We start from the raw sequence: 20,063 nt of genomic DNA on the forward strand, positions 1-20,063 counted from the left end.
TTACAGATTTCTAATCAAATTTGGTCTCATTGTATCCTGTGCTCTGTGACTGTATAACCAGGAAAGATCTTAGGATGGTTATAGAATCACACGAGAGAGACAGTTTATTTTCTCTATCACAATGAATACAAAGAATTGTAATATCGTTATACGTCAGACTCTAAAAGGTTAGCAGCTAGCGTAGCAACTAATTTGCTCGCGTCGTCGCGCCAATTTCAATTTTCTGATTCGATGACACCTTAAACGGAATTGATCGCATGGCGAATAATTTATCATTCGGAATTAAACGAAAACGTTTGGGATGGCAGAGTATTTTCAAAAGAATAGCTAGAAAGGGAAATATAGGAACGGAATGAGAAAGGGTGTTACAGGGATTACCGAGATTGCGGTCCAAAAGGATTATTCAGATTAGCCGGTAAAATATTCGGAACGAAAGATTTGCTTTCCGACGACGACCTCTCCGATTTATGCACCTAACAATTAACCTAACCTCCGCATACACTGCTGAGACTGACACCTCGAATGAATTGCTCCTGTGATACGCCTCTGCGAACGTTAAAGTCCTTTACCGTAGGGAAAGGGATGACCATTTTTTCGAAAATTTGTCTACTTCAAATTTTTCCCAGCTAAAGTTTAAATAATTGGACGAAATGAATTATGAAATGGATGAGAGGTAATCTACGTTAAAAGAGGTTAAAAATGACAGGAATTTTTTAAAGTAAATGTTATGAAATATTAAATATTTGAATAGATGATAAATGAACAATACAAAAGCCAATTTGTATCAAGTTTATCATAATTATTTATTTCATTTTTAGACAAAGTATTGCGGCACTTACACGTTATATTTATTAGTAAATTCAAACTTTATTATATTTTGTATAGTATTTTACGTTATAAGACATGTGTAATACGAATGGAACGATCGATTTATGCTAAAATAATAAGGAAAGTAAAGCAATGAAAAGTATTCAACGTGTCTCAGATTTTATGTATCATATACCAGCTATTCTGTATCGACAAATTTCACAATTTGTTGTCTCTCCATAACTATTCATAAAAGAATTCCCTACGTATCTGTTAAATCAACTATGAGTTATTGTTTTAAGTTCGTGCCTTTAAGATACAGACAATCGTTTAATTGAATTTTTTCCTTCTTCTATTGTTCGACAATAAGTTCTTGTAAACACTGAATATAAGAAAGTGAACGAACAAGATGCTAGGTATTTCTTCTTTATTCGAAGTTTTCAGAAAAGATATTAACTTCGGATACTTAAGAAAGAACTTTGTATATGAGATCTACAAAAACATTTCATATTTTATAAATTGTTCCTCTGAAATATTTGTTGCGGCAAAAATAAAAAGGAATTTTCAAGAGACGTTGAAGGTGCCAAAGTATTTTATCGTTTTTGAGAATGGTTCTTGTTATCAGTCTTCTTAATAATTATACACATACATATTCTCAATATCATGAAATAATATGTTAAATAAATGAATTAGACATAAATACATTTTTATTGGTATTCATACATGTTACAAGCTAATTAATTATGCATGTAAAATTTAGAAATTATACATATAAATATTAAATTATTATATGTGTGTTTCTTCCATATCAATACAAATTACCCCAATCTGCACATCATAAACGCTTCTCGCAAATAAAGATACCATTGTACAACTATTACTAAGCACTAAATCTAATTGAACAGGTTCAACCACACCACTACATATCGAAAAGAATGGAAACGAATTTCCTCTCTAATCTATGCATCTACAAATCCAGGAACTTCACAAGAAAGCCGCAACGAAGCAATCGAGAACGTTCTACAGTAACCGCGTTAACAAACCTCAATGAAATAATTCGTGGCTACCGGTTCGGACGGATCGTACGATCTATGTATTCGGAAACGAAAGCGTTTAAAGCAGCGAAAGGTAAATTAACCGGCGGCGTCGATGTCGGTCTACCAAGTTACCAGCGCGGAAATACAACGTGTATTCGGCAGTGGAAAACGTGGCCGTTCCTGACTCACGATTTGCACATACTGGCTGCTTGCAAAGCGCGAAAGCCGAACGCTCGAGTAGAAATACCGGGAATAGTTGTCACGGTCAGATTTACAGCGTATTTTCTACGATTATAGTAGACACATGGTATGCCCTTGGACAATTCCGATTCACGGAATTATTCCTCTCCAGATGGTTGTTTCGTTTCTTTTTTCTTGAACTACACTAGCTCCATTGCCTTGTATTTGCATACACATTTCCGAACAGTGCACGTTCGCGTTTGTCATTCCGTATCGCAAGTCGACCACGATCTTCATGCACCGTGCGTGATATTAATTCCCTGTGCTCGTGTCGAGGAAATCTGGGTAAGTCTCGCGCTCAGACCTCGAAACGCTTTCACGAGCTTGTTGGGTGCCGTTCGCGCGCTCGAAGAGGCGCCAGCTCTTCCACGTTGCGCCATTGTCGAGAACTTGAGTTAAAAGCGTCTGGCAGTTTAGTACGCGTGGGTATTTCTTAAATTCATGTTTGTGGTAATTAGGGTAGCTGAGGATAATTTGTAAATCAAAATATCGTTATAGCATTAGGTTGAGTAATAAATTCATTCCAGACCTTTTTTTTAAAGCATGCATTGAGTTTTATTACTCTTATATACGTAGAATTTATCTATATACAGAGTGTTCTAGTACTGATGGTACAAATGAGATGATTTTATAATACATGAAAAAATATAGAATAAATTCTTTTCACTCGAGACTTCGTTAAAAATAATTGCTGCTTCGGAGGAAAGAATTTCTTTATAACATTTTCCGGATCTTTCAAAGTAGGAAAGTTAACAGAAATCCTCAATTTAGATGAAATACCTGGCATCCTTGATATTTCGTAAGAGTCTAGAACTTAAGGGGTCGCATTCCAGGACAGTAAATTGCTTGCTAAATATTGGAGATTAAATATTTCCAGGTCAGTAAATTAATATTCCTTACTCGTATTAATATGTTAATCTATATGCTCAGTATGTCCTTTTCATTAAATTCCCTGTGATTGACATGTTCAGAATGCGCCAAAGCTGGAACGTCTCGTGTTTGTAACTGTCTCTGAATACTTAGTGTCTATCCGTAGCATATAGATGACCCGAGACTTCGTAAAAGCATCTTGGAAAGTCAATTTCAAGTATTCGTAGATCTGTTCGAAAGTTCGCTGCTTGAACACTTCCACTGGATCCTTCTATACAATTCGAGACATTGCTCGATTGCCATGTACTATTTGTAAATATGCTTTACTGCCTTCAACTACGAATAGTTCAAGCTAGCAAATTTTCGTTTCTCAATAATTTAATAATGATTCTAATTTAAAGGGCATCGTGCTCATTTGCCCTCTACTTATTGCTCTCGAAATATTGACAATACGTGAAAAATGAACGATATAGACGCCGAGGAATTTAATACTCGTTGCGCAGACAGTGGAACGCGTTCATTAAACGATCAGGTTTATGACGTGTCCTGTCTGTCGCGCATTCACTGATGCGCATTTTTTCCATCAGAACGCGGTGTAATCAGAACCCTGACCACTCTTGGAAATTACAGACACATCGCTCCACGATGTCATCGTTGATTTCTAATTATCGGTTTTTATATTGGATATATTAATATTAATACCGGGTAATTGACACCGCATCATAATTGTCACGTCAAATCATTTTTATCAGGCTCATCGACTAATAAAGGAGAAACTAGAAAACACGAAATTTAAGGAATGAATCTGACAGTCCGGAGCTACGAGTTATAAATTACTGGTATTAATAATTTCCCCTATAGATATAACAGCAACATGTTTAATAATGAAACGAAAATGTATAAATTATAGAGATCAGTTAGTTAGTCATCCTCTTCAAGAAAAATGATAGAAAGCAATTTATGTGATAGACACTTATCTACCCATGTCACTTATCAATTTACTGCTATTATCAATTAATAGAAAATTATATAAGAGGTCACAGATAGGCTAATTAATGAAAATCTCAGTTAAAACAATCAATATCTTTCATCCAACCTACAAAACCAACAATCCATTGTAATTCACCTACCATAACATCATTCTACCCCCATTTTTCAACCCTTAGTTTTTCTCAAAAGAACGAGTTTCCGAAGAACCCTCCATTAAACGAGTTGTCTCGATCAAAGAAAGGACTCTTAACAGTCTGAAAAGCGCCCGATCAAAGATAAAACGAGATAGTCTAAAAAGCTCATTCCAACGGCAAATAAAGTTGAAACCGCTGAAAAATTGATGCAGTCTCGAGCATTGGCAATCGATGGTTTAGTAAACAAGCCAATTTGAATTTATCCTTGAATCCTGTGTGCGCGAGCCAAGGTACTTCGTGTTTCGTTCAAGATATCTTAGGCAAAATCTGGGAACGAGTTTGTGCCGCATGGTGGTTGTTGTAAAACCTGAAAAGCATAACCTTTTGAGAAGAGGGTGGGGTGTGTGAAAGAGACTGAAAGGGGTGGAGAAAGAGAGAGAGAAAGAGAGAGAGAGGGAGAGTGAAAGAGAAAGAAGGCGGATACTCCGCTCCATACTGGCGAAAGTTACTCGCCGGAAAATATACAGCGGCGCTTTTAGGAAGTTCGGATTATCGGAAAAGCGGGTTCGAAACGCGAGTTACCGCCAAGGCGGATCCTCGTGAAAACTCAGTCGCGAAGTTGCTTCCTGGGTCTCGATTCGGCCATTGCAGAGAGCCGGCCGGCTGTAATAGTCGTTTTCCACGTAAAAGCCCAGCCTTCCCCATAGAAAAGCTATAGCCGGGGCTAAATACGCGCCAGGTCCGCGCACCCTTGCTAACTTTCGAAACATCAGCGGCACAGTTGCCGAGCGTAGAACCGCGGCTCTAAACTTCTTTAACTTCCGATCGATATTACCGGACCAGACCTTTTTCTAGTTGCTCGTGAAACTTATACACTTGCGCGTTTACGAAACATCTTGTTGCGTACTGTGTTGTGCGAAAGTCTTGCAACATCTGTTGCGTTTTATTATCACGATTCTTCAGGGTTTATAAGTAAATATTATTTTTTAAGATTCTTGCCGTAGCAAATTTTATCGTTATATATTTGGAAGAATGAAAAGGCATAAAGAAATTTTTACACAACGCACCACACAGCAACATCAAAAGTAATAATTTTTATGAGTATCCAAATTCATTATATCAATATTTTTTATTAAAATGGTAGGCGAAAACAGACAGATTTATATAACCATATTTTGAATAGATAGTCAGACGAATTTTTAATATTGCAGAAGAAGAACCAAATGTTATTCGAAATACCCAATAAATATTTAGTGTAACGAATTGTACCTAATGGGAAAGGAGTTAGCGTTATTTGGAATTTGGAGTAGTGAATGTGATATGTTGAAAAAGAAGGATCAAATGTTATTTGCAATACTCAGTAGACATTTGGTATAATGAATTGTTCCTATTGAAACGAAAGGGTAAAATGTTATTTGGAGTACACAACAGATACTTTGAATTTTACATATGGAAAATTGAAACGTCCTATGAACGGCACCATGTTGCAAAGTATTATCATGTTTTACGAACAAATTGCGTTGCAGAATATCTCGACCTCATGAGAAAAATTTAGATAGCAATGTTATCTAATCGATGCAAATCGAGGAACAATGATAGTTGACACTGTGTTTATTTGCACATAAAGAAGTAGCTGAACCTCAAAAGTGAGTTCTGAGATGATCAATGATAGAAATGGTTGAAACGGAAGATAATAGTAACGACGGGAATTTTTTGCGATTTTTCCATTTTTCATAGTTTTACCTTTGTTCCGGCGAAGTCAAAATTCCGTCTTTGGGAGCAACTTAAAGAGAAGATTCTTGCGAAATAGTTGACCTTATATCGCGAAGTAAATAGTTGGATGTGAACCACGAGAGGCTTTATTAACTTCTGCGTTTTCGTGTCCTCGACATTAAATCTTGAGTAGTTTCAGAGTCTTCAGTCACTTTAAAAAAATATTTAATGCATAATGATTTTACAATTGAATTACGAAGTTTCAATTTGTTCAATGTAATTCCAGTTTGAAAATGTTTCAGAAGTGGAAATGGTAAACGATTTAAATGCCAGAAATAAAAATTTCAATGGTAGGAACTTTCCTATTAATTTTGACATTGGAAAAATAAATCTATAGGATTAATTAAAGTTATCCAATATCTACATATAGGTAATCTTATTCATAGCTTCTTATTATTCATTTATGTTTTGTCTTTTTTAATCTTAATTTACTTGACATTTGACATCATAATTCTGTCTTGTGACAGTCTTAAAATCTAAAATAAATTCTAATTTCTATCATCTCTATATTTCTATCATCTATTTTCAGATACACATCAAATTTGAAATATATACCTCTTTTTCGCTAAAATCTCATTTTCCATTCTCTTTTTTTTGCACTTACATCGTTTCACCATTTTAGCTTCTCGTTTGAGGATGCAGATCCTGGATATAATAAATAATAGAGAGGATACATTGCAGTACGAAGAGTGTTCCATCGAGTCAAACTGGAATGATATCTACTATTAAGCTTCTTGCTCGGGAAATCAAAGAATGCAGAAAAATCGACGGTCGTGATCGTCGTCATCAGCGTTTCTGTAACGGAGAAAACGAAACTCTCGCAAAGATATGACTAAAAGTATCACCAACATGAAGATAGGACGTTGCTACATGTATGACCATGATATTTTATAGCATCTCATGGTCGCAATAATGGCGTCCATAGAACATCCGTGATAGTTTCAATTTATAGGTAACGTTATCGATATTTCATCGGGACGGATTGCAATCTAACATTCCAATGGAATCTAAAGTGAAAATTGATAATTGAAGGGCGCGGCCGGTTTCCAGACCGTTACGTTCTGTTAAAATTAATTGCCGCGATCGATTTGAGTTTGGCAGAGGACGATTCCAAGAAGACGAACCTCGATTAAAATGTATAATATTTATCGTTCGAGTTTAAACCATTAGTCATTCAGTTTTCGTCGTTTATTTACTTATTTAACGTGGTAATGAGATATCATTGATTATTACTTGTTTCTATAGTAATTGTACCGTTACACATTTAACGTTAGTAATACCAATTAAATCATCTTCATTTATTAAAAAGGAACTAGTACATGTATCTACATTTTTAGTGTAAAAATTACAAAATAGAATGTTATTTCCATTAAAAACTAATCATTAAATTACAGATAAATCTTTGTTTACTTGTAAATCTGAAAGCGTTTTTAAATATCAAGATAATTGTGAATCATCTATATTTAGATATGAATATCTAATAGATACAAAAATTACAGACGAATGTCTGTACCTACTAAATAATTTAGAAATGTACCAGTTAACGATAAATGTTAAGAATGATATATTAAATGAATATCTATGAACATAATTTTCTCCAAGAAATACGCTCTTTGGAATATTTGTATAATAAATGTATTTCTCTCAAGAAAACTAGAAATATTATTCGAGTTATATTTTGAAGAAATCTATCCGCCTATTGTCGTAACATAACGATGTATGAATTGATTATTATCATATCTAATTCTAAATCAACTCTTATTAATCATTCATATCAAACAAATCTCAAACCTAATTCATTGTCAGCAAAAAGTTCACTAATAAATCTTTTAGAATGTAGAGTCTAAACTAAATCTTGCCACAAACTCTTGGAACAGTTTTACTGCATAAGATACGGCCGAAGAACTAGAATTACAAGTTTCCGTTTTATTAAATCGAAACATCTTCCATTCAGACTCTATAACCTTGCCAGCAACCGACTAATTTATCAATCGCGATAAAGTCGGGTGCGCTCTCATTTGCATGGTGCATCGTCGTGTTCGTCCTCGCACGGTCCATTACACCTTTGAAAGTTTGAATCGCGTCAGAAAACTCGTACATGCAAACTAGTTCATGGAATCCGGTATTACTGGGAACGGAGTAAAGTATTTCCTAGTGAGACGACGGATCGTCGTTCGAGGTTCGCGATTCTGGCTAATAAGCGACTACTGTGTTTCAGGCATACGTTGATTTGGTGAAAGCCTGGGGCTGGAAGAGCTTTACCATCATCTACGAGAATAACGAAGGGTTGGTGCGGTTGCAGGAGCTCCTGAAGGCACACGGACCCAATGAATTCCCTATTACGGTCAGACAGCTGAGCGAGGGTTCCGAATACCGGTGAGTTTCCTGACTTTAGTCGCTTTAGGCGAAAGAAACTCAAAAGGCAACGGTCGATCAAGGAGATGTTGTGTTTGCTCGATAAATGTTCGACGTTTCCTCTCTTGCAAATTTTTTGGAGCTGAAAATGGTAGACCATGTTTGAACAGAATGAATGCGAGGTGGTTAGAAAGAAAGAAAGTTTTATCTTAAAGTTAGATCTTGGAGTTAGGATTGGATGAAAGAAATATGTGTAGAGTTATGATTGTAATAATTGGTGTTAACAATTACGCAATTTTTATGTAAATAATTACAGAAACAAGTAGAAATTTGTTTTATTTGTTACGTATTATACTGAGTAATTTACTTTGGATATTTTATTGTGGATTTATATTTATATATTTATATTGGATTTTCCAATTTTCCTAGTTAAACTCAAGGAGCATAATCTATAAATGGAAATGAAAAATGCGACTATGTCCGGCATGTTTTTTTACCTCTGTTAGAAATATTTAGAGGACGAAGGTAATAATTTCGAATGCTACTTTATTTTTACAACGCTGAATAGTGCAACTCAAGGGACCATGAATATTCTTGATCCCCTAATTTTCTAATTATACCAGCTCGTAATGTATCAATTTCAAATTCATTCTAAATCCCTGAAACCCAGTTTCTCAAACAAATTCTCACAAAGTCCTTAACCGCAGTGCATGTTCCAATTAGCATACGGTTATAAATCAAGACTTCCGTTCTAAATCTAAATCTTGCTTGAAATCTAGCAATTTCCATCGCGTTAAAATTTGCTGTTTCTTCTTAGCGTCTGAATCCTTCTTAACCCACGAATTATTTTCCTATTTGAATATGGTTTTAGAAAAGAAGGAGACGAGATGTCAGCGCTTATAGGAATTAGATTATTTGTTAATACGATGATTTAACGTTGGACAACTGCAAGCAGTATATTCAAACGTTCGAAGCCAGCTACTTAAGTATAAACGGATTTCGAAGAAAGCTCACGTCGTAAAATTAAGCTTCGGTTAAATCTCGTTACAATAGCACAATAATAAAATTGTTTGTTTTAAGGCGATAAATATGTATTATCGACTACATCTAGTTCCTTACAGTTCCGTTATCGTCAATTGGTCGTTTCAAAGCGCGATAAACGACGAATGGAATGGCGTACTCTGTTCGTGAATTTAATCGAATTAACGCTCGAGTTTGATTGCATTCTCGATATGGCTCATGGATGTACGTGTCGGACTCTAATTTCGTTGGCGTCTCGATGAAGTGCTTTGAAATTGTAGTATGACTATTTACGAGATTTATCGATTTCTGGTTTCTCCTAAATCTATCGAAGTTTTTTTCAAAAATAATTTTAGCAGGTTGTATTGAGGAGCTTCTAAAGGGATTGTAAATCTATTGTGCATTATCAAAAAGATGCAATAGAATTTTGAAATTTATATAGTTGTAGATAGTCATCAGTAGTAAGTCACAGAACGTTCATTTCTAAACACGAATTGTAATGAAATCTTAGAAATTCAATCTTTTTTATACACGCGATTGATAAATATCTATTTTATTTTATAACTAAATGTGTTGTAATTTATGCTTTTTCTAAGTATACTCAAGAGTAGTAGTGTATATGTGGGTATTGTCTATCGATTCTGCATATTACATGATGATGGCAACTAAATTTATTTTGCTGATTTGAAAAATTATCCGAGTGCGAATGCACACAGGATCGTACAGAATGATTGATGACTACGGTTTATTAATGTCTATAATATACTATCTAATTCTCTATCTCTGTATCCTGTAGTCTGCATTATCGTAGATTATAATATTTTGAAAAATCTCGACTTCTAATAGCACGTTACTTCCCAAAATTAAATATAAGAAACAATAATTCGAAGAATGATGTATTCGATGAATTCTTCGATGTGTTTTTAACGTATAAAAAAAAGATATGTGATCGCTGATTAGACGACGGTCATTTCTGTCACCGACAAGCAATCCCGTCAACCAAGTTCCTTGAAATATGATTTTATCTATTATTCACGCGATAAAGTTCTGAGAAGTGCCATTACGTTACCCAGTTCCACGTAAGATTGTCGTTAAGTTTAAAAGTCGGATTTCACGCGACTCCGACATCTTCGCTTCAAATTAGTTGGGTGAAGAATATTCGCGAGAAGCTCCGTCGTGGTGAATTCGGCGATAAATCCAACAGCGGCCAGGCGATCCATCAAGATCACACGTAAAATACAGTCAATCTATCAAACGTCATGCAACATAACTGACTCTGCAAATACACATTCCAACATGCTGTATCGTACCACGTTCCAATTTTCATTTGTATCGGTAGTTGTACCAATAATAAATGTAACATCAGTATTGATATTATTATTATGTACACATATATAATCATATAATACTTGTAATCGTATATCTATACATTATACGACTGAATAATAGAACATTTACTTTCATTTGCTGACTAATGAGTCTTTGGGATTAATCTGAATTTTCATTTTATTTTGTTAACACATAATTAGTACAATCTATCCCTTTAATAGATTAGTTCACATTCTATGAAAAAGAAACAGTAATGTTTACAACGTTTCCTTAAAACACCGACCAGAACCTACCTCAAATTAAAATTACCAGAAATAAAAAATTCTTCACTTCTCGATTCCTAAACTACATCACGGTGATCAACTCATACTCGCGTACGCTGATTCATATTAACATACTCTTCTATCTATCTAATAAATTATTGGAAGCTGTAATTGTAAGTAAGAAATAAATCAACCTCTACAAAGTATCTTTAAAACGCCTGTCCGCTAATTGGAATTAATCCTGATATGCCATTAAATCACGAGAAGCCATCAGAATCAAGAATTCCTCCTTCCACAGTTTCCAAACCACATTGCGCTGTAGTGATCAGCTCGCAGCCAGTGTTCGAAACTACGAAGCATAATCGTAGAACCTGGAGACACGCGTCCTGTTGAAAATTCAGCGGTCCCGATGATCGACGTTGTCGTTGCATTAGCGTGACGGCGTGCAACAGCAGTTGCGTCGCGATCGATACTCGTACCACTCGCAGAGAATACACCATTACGAATTAAACTCCTCACCTCCTCTCTCTCTCATATACACATGCATTCTCTATTGGCAATCCGCAGACCACAATGATCTTCTTACTCCTCTATGGTATGGGTGACGTATCGATCGCAGCCTAGAAAGTGTGTCAACTGCGCTTCACACGGCGAATAGGGCAAATCTTCATCTCCTTGCCCGCCATTCTGTCACCGATACGAGCTTGCACACTTCTTAAGAACCGGGCACACCTATGGCTCTTATACGCTCCGACTGTCTCGCGTTCTAAGCGCAAAAGAAGGAGCCACCAGAAGCGTTGCATTATTCATAAAACCACGGGCAGCGTTGGCTTATTGCGCCACAGAGACCAGAACGATAGGGATTTGAATAAATTCTGTTAGATGCCACGTATCTATTTCACCGGAAAATTCATCGCTCCCTGCGTGCGTCTCCACGCTGTCGCTAATATCGAATGCATTGTGGGGAAATTGTTTGGCCGACGTAGGGTCAATGGTGACCTTTGTATGGGGTCCTGTGGGATACTCGACCATCTCTATGCATGGTTTCGACTTTCTGTGGATATACGATCGGTTTGTACGGCCGTCCTTTGGTTGCAATTATTCCTTCCTCTAGGGGAGGATGGAATAATTTGTGCGAGGTGGAATATATTATATAAATATTGCTGTTTGAATAGAAATTGGCCCTTGGATTTTCGTCGCAGATTTTTTTCGTCAGAGATTTTTATTAATTCGAATTAACAGTATATTTGGAAATACGTGTAACATAAAACGAAGAGAGGCGCCTGTAGGTATCTATAGAAATTGGAAAGTTAATATAAAGATTGGAATTTCAGCCTGAAACATGATACGATATGATGAAAAGCGTGTCAGAAATTTTTGTAAGAGTATCACTGTGAAGGCGATAGGATTTTATCGAGCGTGTCAAGAGTGTTTAGAATAGGATGATAGATGTACGAAGTAGATAAGTACATACCTATATATACCTGGTCTAGAATGTTATAGGTATGAAGAAAGGATATTTGAACTGAAAATAAGTGATATAGATTATTGTATGACAAAAGAATAAGATTATTATTAGTACAAAGATTTTAGATAGAAATGGTTAAATGTCTCATAGAAATGATCGTATAAAATGAAAGAAGATATATACGTGGAAAATTTTGACAAAATATCTTTGTCGTATAAAACAAAAGTTATGATATAATCAAATTGCTATTACTCCATTATTATTTTCATTATTAATCTACAGATATTATTAATCATTACTTATGTGAAAAGCTGTTTGCAAATACATATTTCTACGATACAATGGTGCATTGTTTACTATAGAAAGTTCAATACAGGTTTCTTGTATGACGTAATAACGAAAGAGATTCTCTTGTCAGTATGTTTTCAGGTATTAGACTAGGGTGCATTCACATGTTTGATAATATATTATATAAGCTCCGCTCAATTATTTTCATATTATCGAATGGCATTACGTTTTCCCCTTTTATTACCTTCACCTTGTCCACCAATAGTCTATTGCACGAGGCATTGTCTTAAATGCCTCGTTAAAACTTCAGCAACGATTTGCATGGAAGTTTTGATACTTCACAATGGGCCAATAGATTCGATAAGAAAATATAAGATTCTTTTCTTTTCAGCTTCTTTTTTCATTCGTTTTCGTCGTGAAAACAACTTTGTAAATTAGGTAGTTGGACCCTTTTGTGGGATATTTTACGATCGACTTTCATGAGATCGTAAGAGAAAGATTATCTTTTTACTGAATGGGAAAAACGTTCGAAAAATATGATACTTCCAAGTAGGAGCCGTTTGTATTGTTAAACTTGGGTCAGATTCAATGAAAGTATAATAAATTTCTTGATGTATGAGCTATATAGAAATCCGCCGGATCATGGAAGTTACGTTTTACTTCTACAACTCTCGAGCGAGGGCTACTTCAAATCTCCATTTTTATTTCCGTAAAAGGATCTACTCAAATTTTTCATGTCTCTTAGAAGAAAATAATAGTCTTGGCATATAAAATAGTAGTCTATCATCATTTTTAACTTATAATTATTATATTATTACATAGACAGCGCCGTTTACGGCCAAATCTAATTTATCTGCTACTCTATCCTTTGAAAAGATCAGAAACACTTCTGGGATACTTATCAAAGTCTCCATACTCCACATTATACAAAAATTCATCACGTCAAATGTATGATACCATTCTTAATATAAATAAAAATTCGAAAGGGAGAAATATAAAGGCAGATCAATTCATTTATGATCTATATATATTTTACATTTCCTGAATAAAAGTTGTTACATCAACATTTCTACAAAGCATAATTAATTAAGAGTAATGTTATTCGCACAGCGTAAGAGAGATAACAAGTTACTCTTTCCCAATAAAAGGAAAACACAGAAAGCAAAGAGCACGTTGTGTCCAAAGCTAGTGAACAAGCGTCATGCAGATTTAGAATAATGGAAACACGTGTGAATTCGCGGTCGTCGATCGTGCGAGAAAATAGCGCAGCTCGCGTGGAAACGGTAGTTCTGGAAACGGTTGCGGTTTCAAGGTGAATAGACAATCGAAAGTGCTCGAGTAACGCGACGCTGCTGGCATTCGGGCCGCAATTGCTTCGTCGTTGAATCGACAACGTCGTCCATCAAATCGGAGCGTCCTGACCAGACTGGATGTAGACGTGGATACTCCTGATGGGTATTTTACTGGGGCTGCGACGAAAGCTCGTAGCCGACAAACGGGCTCGGTGGAAAGCTTGACTCTGGAAATGGCTCCTGTGGGAGGTGATCGAAGCAGCTCTCCCTGATTGTCGATCTGTTTCCTTCAAATGGATCATTCAACATTGTGAACGATCGAATGACGGTAAGCTAAAGCTTTTGGCCTAATTTTCGAAGAATGGTGAATTGATTTTTACGCTGATGGCTCTGATCGTGAAATATTTTTTCGTTATTTGATTTTATACTTTAGACACTTCATTCGACAGTCTACTTTTCTACGTGAAAATTTGTTGTTGCACTTGAGAATTGGTCAATAACGTATCTGCACATACGTAGCTACTAGGAATTTCTAGGTCACTGGGTCGAAATTATAGTTTACGGTTGGCTGAGTTATCGTATTTTCATCGGTCGTGTTACTATATTATTTATTTTAATTGACCTTTCATCGATTGCATTTCTACTTTATTTATTTTAAAAATCGTTCAACTTTACATCTGTGAAATGCTAGAGCAATATGCTTCATGGAGCATCAATTTGTCACGAGCAATTAATCAACAGCATCCAACAGTAGTAACGCGACACTCGAGCAAATCAAATCACCGATTCCAATCTAGTGTTCTCCATTCCAATGTAGCGTATGTATGTTCCATTCGTCTGTGATTTTCCTAAAAAGCATCCATCGGCTCTGATCAGATCGTGTCGCTATCGTAATGGAAGTAAAATAAGAGCTCTGAGAGGGTAGTACGGGTCTGGTGGTAAATCCAATTCGTTGGTGCCTTTGCCGGCGGAAGATACGGATGCGCACTTCTAAAAGAAAAAACTTTACCGAGGAGTGCCTTCATTTTGGTCGGTGGATGAGCGTAATTGACGCTGGAAAACCTGGTCCTAGCTGGAAGAAAAAGAGGAGCAAAAAGATAAAAAAGAAAGAGAAAAAATAAAAAAGGGAAAAAATAAAAGGGAACGAAGGTATCTCGGGTTGGATACTCATCAGAAACGTGTTCCCTTTGATCAATCAAACCACCGTATCGTTTCTACAAACGTGATGTAACATCTGCAGTGGTCCAGTCAAAATACGGCGTTCGACTTCCCTCGACCAGTGGCCATTTTCCTCATTTCCAAATTTAGGAAAAAGTTGCTCGAGATACGTCGTTTGAAGTCTCTGCTCTCAGTTTATCGTGCTTGCCGTATACCTGGGTTCGGTCAAGTCGAAACGAAATCGAACGTTTCTTCTTCATCGTTTCTTCCCTCTATCGAAACATTTCAATTACTTATACCGTTTCAGTTAAGGTCTGCGTCTTCGTTCCCTTCGTTCCTCTCCATTAATGATCTTCCATCCCTTTTGCAACCGTTAAACCGTGAAAGCCCGGCGTTGATTTTGTTTTCGCTCTCTATACATTGGATTAGGGAATTATTGAAAATGGACTAGAATGGTTTCCTTTAGAACGGAACAGGTTTTTGAAAAATTTGAATGATAGATATTAAACGATCGTATGCCTAATTATACAGCGTAATTGTATTGATAGACTGATTAGATATTAATAGATTAGATGGATTGTTCTTCTGTTTTTGATATTGATATGACCTTGTGTATTTTGTTTATTTGATTCGTCTTTGGCAATGCGTTACTGGGCTATTAAGACATTGATAATAGTAAAATTCAAGAAGCTAATACGTTTCTAATAACATACAACACTGAAGCGTTCGTGAGATCTAAAAAAACTTAAACCTTAACTCTCCATCCAATACTTTTATCTGTCGAGATCCTTACGAATACTGTTCACTTCAATCACTCTTCAGCAGGACATTTTATAAATTTGTAAAAATCATTTGTAATTCTACAAACTATAGGAATCTGTAACTTTCGTCCATTTCCATATCTATAACACTTTTTATAAGTTACTTTTAACAAAAGATAAAATCAAGTTGTAATACTTTTACGTAATAATAGAATTAGGAAGCACATACGTACTCAACATATATAAAGTACGCACAATATATTTCTGTGATAAATGTGTTAAGATAGAACATCGCTGGGATAGCTGCACGATGCCATAACAGGAAATCGATACAAGATCGGAACAGGAAAGGGACATTCGTTGTGAAAATCCAAACTGATATCGGAACGTCGATTTCGATTATGGTATCGGACATGTGGTCTCCTGAAGTCACAAATGATGGTTCTCCGTGGTACTTTACGATCGCGATAAGTTCTCAGTAATTTCTCCCCACGGTAATAAAAGTCCCATCGAAGAAAGCAAAAGTATTTATGCCGTTGTGTAGACGTATCTTGGAAAGGCGTGGACGCACGTTCCAATTCTCCTGACAGAGGAATGCAACTTGGGAGTTTCGAACGTCCTTTGGTTTCATCCCGCAAACTTTAGCAATATGTCTTTTTATCAAGCTCCAGGGAAGTATCGAACAGAGAAGATTTACTAATATCGCGGTATATCGCTTTTCCGAAGTTGCGACGAAGGAAAACGAAGTTACGATAAAGGAGTCGCGATTAACTCTTTAAACTACTAGAATCGATACGAGGATGTGTAATTTTTATTGAATTATATTGGTTAAGAATTGTATTATACTGTAAGATTATATATACGCTCTATTATATCTTGTATCTATGATATAAAAGAAGAAAATTATAATTAGCACAATGTTAGGATTAACATAGAATAACGTTTCTTAATTACAATGTTTACTCGAGAAATGTTGACATAAGTATGATCTTACATTATTGCATGTTACAATATCGATTACGAAGTCAATTTAATTTATTTTATATTATTTTATAAAAATAGAGCAGAATGGTTTTTATTCACTTCACTCTAAAGAAAATAATTCACACCGTAGAAACCGACAAGTATGATATTGAATATTTAGTAATTTTGAAATATTTGAATTGGTTTTAGAAACAAGGTTTATCTCTCGCTATTGAATTCAAATGAATTATAATATACCATAAAAATCGGAAAATTACTCTGTGCAACGTTTTGAAGGCTGATGAGAGTTCCTTTTCCTTGGTCACAAGCTAAAAGGACGACGTTTCGTGCATCTGCATGTTATGAATAGGTATGAAGCGGTCGAGTGGCGCGGAAGCCGGATCTAAATCTTTTTTATGGAAATTGCGACTTAGATCTAGGGAATAGTGGAGCGTGAAAAAGTTCCAAGCTCCGCCGGAATTCCGATACGAGCAGCGTGTTACGTGTACGTGTATGAGAAAAAGGAAAAACGGGGGAAAATCAAAGAGTGAGACACGACGATAAAAACGGAAAGCTTAATCGACCTCATTGTTACGCTCGAGTTAACGAATATATTCGAAGCCGTTCCTTTCTCATTTTTCCGATGAACGAATCACCACGATTCACTTGCAAGCCCTTTTAATTTAATAATTGCTGATTCGAGCAATTATGCAAGTTACCATCGTTTATATTTCATTTACATATTTAATCACTTACTAATTTTCTAAAAATTATCAAAATTCACGCAGTTCCGATTTCCATCGATTTCGATTTTCATTAGAATTAAAAAGTTGTACAATTGCGAAAATTGTATTAATCAAGTTAACACATTTGAGCGCTTGGAATTTTAACTTGGGTATTAATTTTAAACTGTACTATTTTTCCGAGTTTTTGAATTTAAGAGACTTCTAACCCTGAGATAGGAAATTTTCAATTTCTTTTGTTTCTGGCGGTTGCAGAATTGAATTCTAGGAACGTTAATACCACAGCTTTGAGGTTTCAACGACTCTCTGGCCCGAGGTTCTAGGTTCCCGATTTCTTTCGTTTCCCACCGACTAGTGACTGTAGATTTAAATTCTAAGACCATTAACACCTGAGCTTTCGAAATTCAACGACTTTTTAACTCGGTCTTACAACTTTCCGATTCCCTTTGCTTCTAATGGCTGTAAGATTGAATTGTGGTAGCATTAATACCAAGGTCTCCAGGTTTTAACGATCCTCTGACTTGAGCTTGCAGGTGTTCGATTTCTTTTACTGGCAGTAGATTTCAATTCTCAGAAAATTCATATATCAGCCTCCGAATTTTGAATGATATTTTAATTTAGGTAAGCCGATTTGTGCGTAAAGATAAAAGAATTACAATTCTAATAATATAAATATTGAACTTTGTAAAATTAATCTGAGTTTTAATTAGTAAGTTATTACACCAGAAGGCTTTCTTCCACGACCCATCCCTACTTCAACTACTCTTCAGTAAAATTTCTTCTCCCCAGAGGAAAACGATACTCGAACAAACAGCAAAAAAAGAAAACGAAGAAAAATAAAAAGGCGCGCGTGAAAACGTGATTTCAATCGAGTTGGTGTATTTTCACTATCCATCCACAGTTTAGCCTCGATGTACTTTTATCTGACCCAGTTTGCGCAACAATATAACTGTCTTCTTGTCTTGTTCCGCTCCTCCATCCCTCGGCCTTTAGTCGTTTTCTCAGAGGGAGGCGCGTCTACTCCGCCAAGAGCAAAACAAAGGAGGCGATTAAACGGAACAGCGAATCCGTCAGAGGGTTCTCGACTTCCATCCCACTTGGTGTTACTGCCTCCCCTTTATTTGTATTAGTTACCCCATTCTTCGACGGTATTGTTATGGGACAAGCCCGAATGTCCCCTCACGGCGAGTAATTTTGTCGCAAGCTGCCATTCCCTTGATGTTACCACCTATAGGGGTGAAATTTATTCGGAATTTTGAAGACTATAATCTACATTGCGTACTTCCAGTTATTCTTCAAGGGATTGGAATAATATCTATGAATGTAATATCTGTGTTTGGATTATGCGGTTATAAAATCCACGGTTGTTACCCTCCGTTTTCGAGAAAATGTAATTATTCATGTATGTATATATGTATATAGTATACATATATGGAGATTTTCGGTTGCGTTTCAGGGACGTTCAATTTGGAAAAGGAATAGGATTAAGATGGGAACGAATATACAGGTGATGTAGTTTTATGAAAAAGGATTTGGTGTTAGTAAATAGAATTTCGAATGTTTCGCTGTTTTGAATTCGGTTTATTTCTGACTCTTTTATTGTTAAACAATTTTTACTTTTGATAGATATGGTAATTTAATGTTAGTATCAATATTAATACAATTCGAGATTAATTCGATATTTTTCTGGTGTGATTCCAATTTATTAGATTGTCCCAAAAGTTTCTTTCCTTTTATAAGGAAATAGTAAACAACATGTTTTGTTTTATATTATTTTATTGAATTATGTATGATCCAGTTTGTTCTATTGAAATAAAATGAAAGAAACTTTTGGGACAAGCTAATATTTTTCTTCGTTTATTTCTGATATTGTTATCGTTAAAGTATAACGACTTTCATTTCTGGTAGATTTGGTAATTTAATCTTGGTACCAGTATTGTTAAAATTCAACATTAATTTGGTAATTTATTTCAAATTTGCGTTATCATAAAAGTTTCGTAAAAAATATTAATAAAATGAAAACCTCGTGTTAAAATTTGTTATAAAGCATGAATGGCTTCTAACGAGAACTACATTCTCTCATGTCTCTATTTCCACGTGAAAAAAACATCAGTGTCTGCTGTCCCTTTTTTTCAATTTTACACATCGACGAGAAGCCGCATCGACGTTGAAGTGTTACAGGCTGTCGATCCTCGATTCCGATTTCCCTTTCTTGCTCCATGAAAAAAAAGGGAAGAAACAAGGGAGTTGAAACGAGAAACGGGCGGTGAATTAAGAGTAAAATGCCTGAAAGCTGTATCATCGACGGTCGTTTCATCGAGAAACCGATTTTTCGTCGATACGCGTGTCGAGAACGAGGCGTTCGCCTCGTTGGTTTCACGGCTCGCTGCACCTACAGCGTTTTACGTATAGAATCGTCAATCGTGAAACAATGTAGACTCGAAACGAGTTGGCTTTAATCAGGTTGAGATTGAAATTAGCGAGAATAGATTCGGTGAAGGAGCCTCGTCATTTGGATAATTAAATTTCATTTTGATGAATTAGTCGTTCGAAATAGAGAAAAGTCTCCTTA

At 35.8% G+C, this 20,063-nt stretch overlaps 1 protein-coding gene across 5 annotated transcripts in view; it reads left to right on the plus strand.

The window, feature by feature from the left end:
• LOC117235595 (glutamate receptor ionotropic, kainate 2) overlaps nt 1-20,063 on the plus strand; it is a 291,570-nt gene that overhangs the window by 186,105 nt on the left and 85,402 nt on the right. For all 5 annotated transcript variants that reach the window (XM_033497806.1, XM_033497796.1, XM_033497815.1 and 2 more), the window contains exon 5: nt 8,070-8,227. In XM_033497806.1, coding sequence (XP_033353697.1) covers nt 8,070-8,227 — 158 coding nt within the window. The remainder of the gene's footprint in view (nt 1-8,069; nt 8,228-20,063) is intronic.

The sequence above is a fragment of the Bombus vosnesenskii genome, unplaced genomic scaffold, assembly GCF_011952255.1.
Source record: "Bombus vosnesenskii isolate JDL3184/JDL3185 unplaced genomic scaffold, Bvos_JDL3184-5_v1.1 scf7180000013264, whole genome shotgun sequence".
NCBI classification, from domain to species: domain Eukaryota; kingdom Metazoa; phylum Arthropoda; class Insecta; order Hymenoptera; family Apidae; genus Bombus; species Bombus vosnesenskii.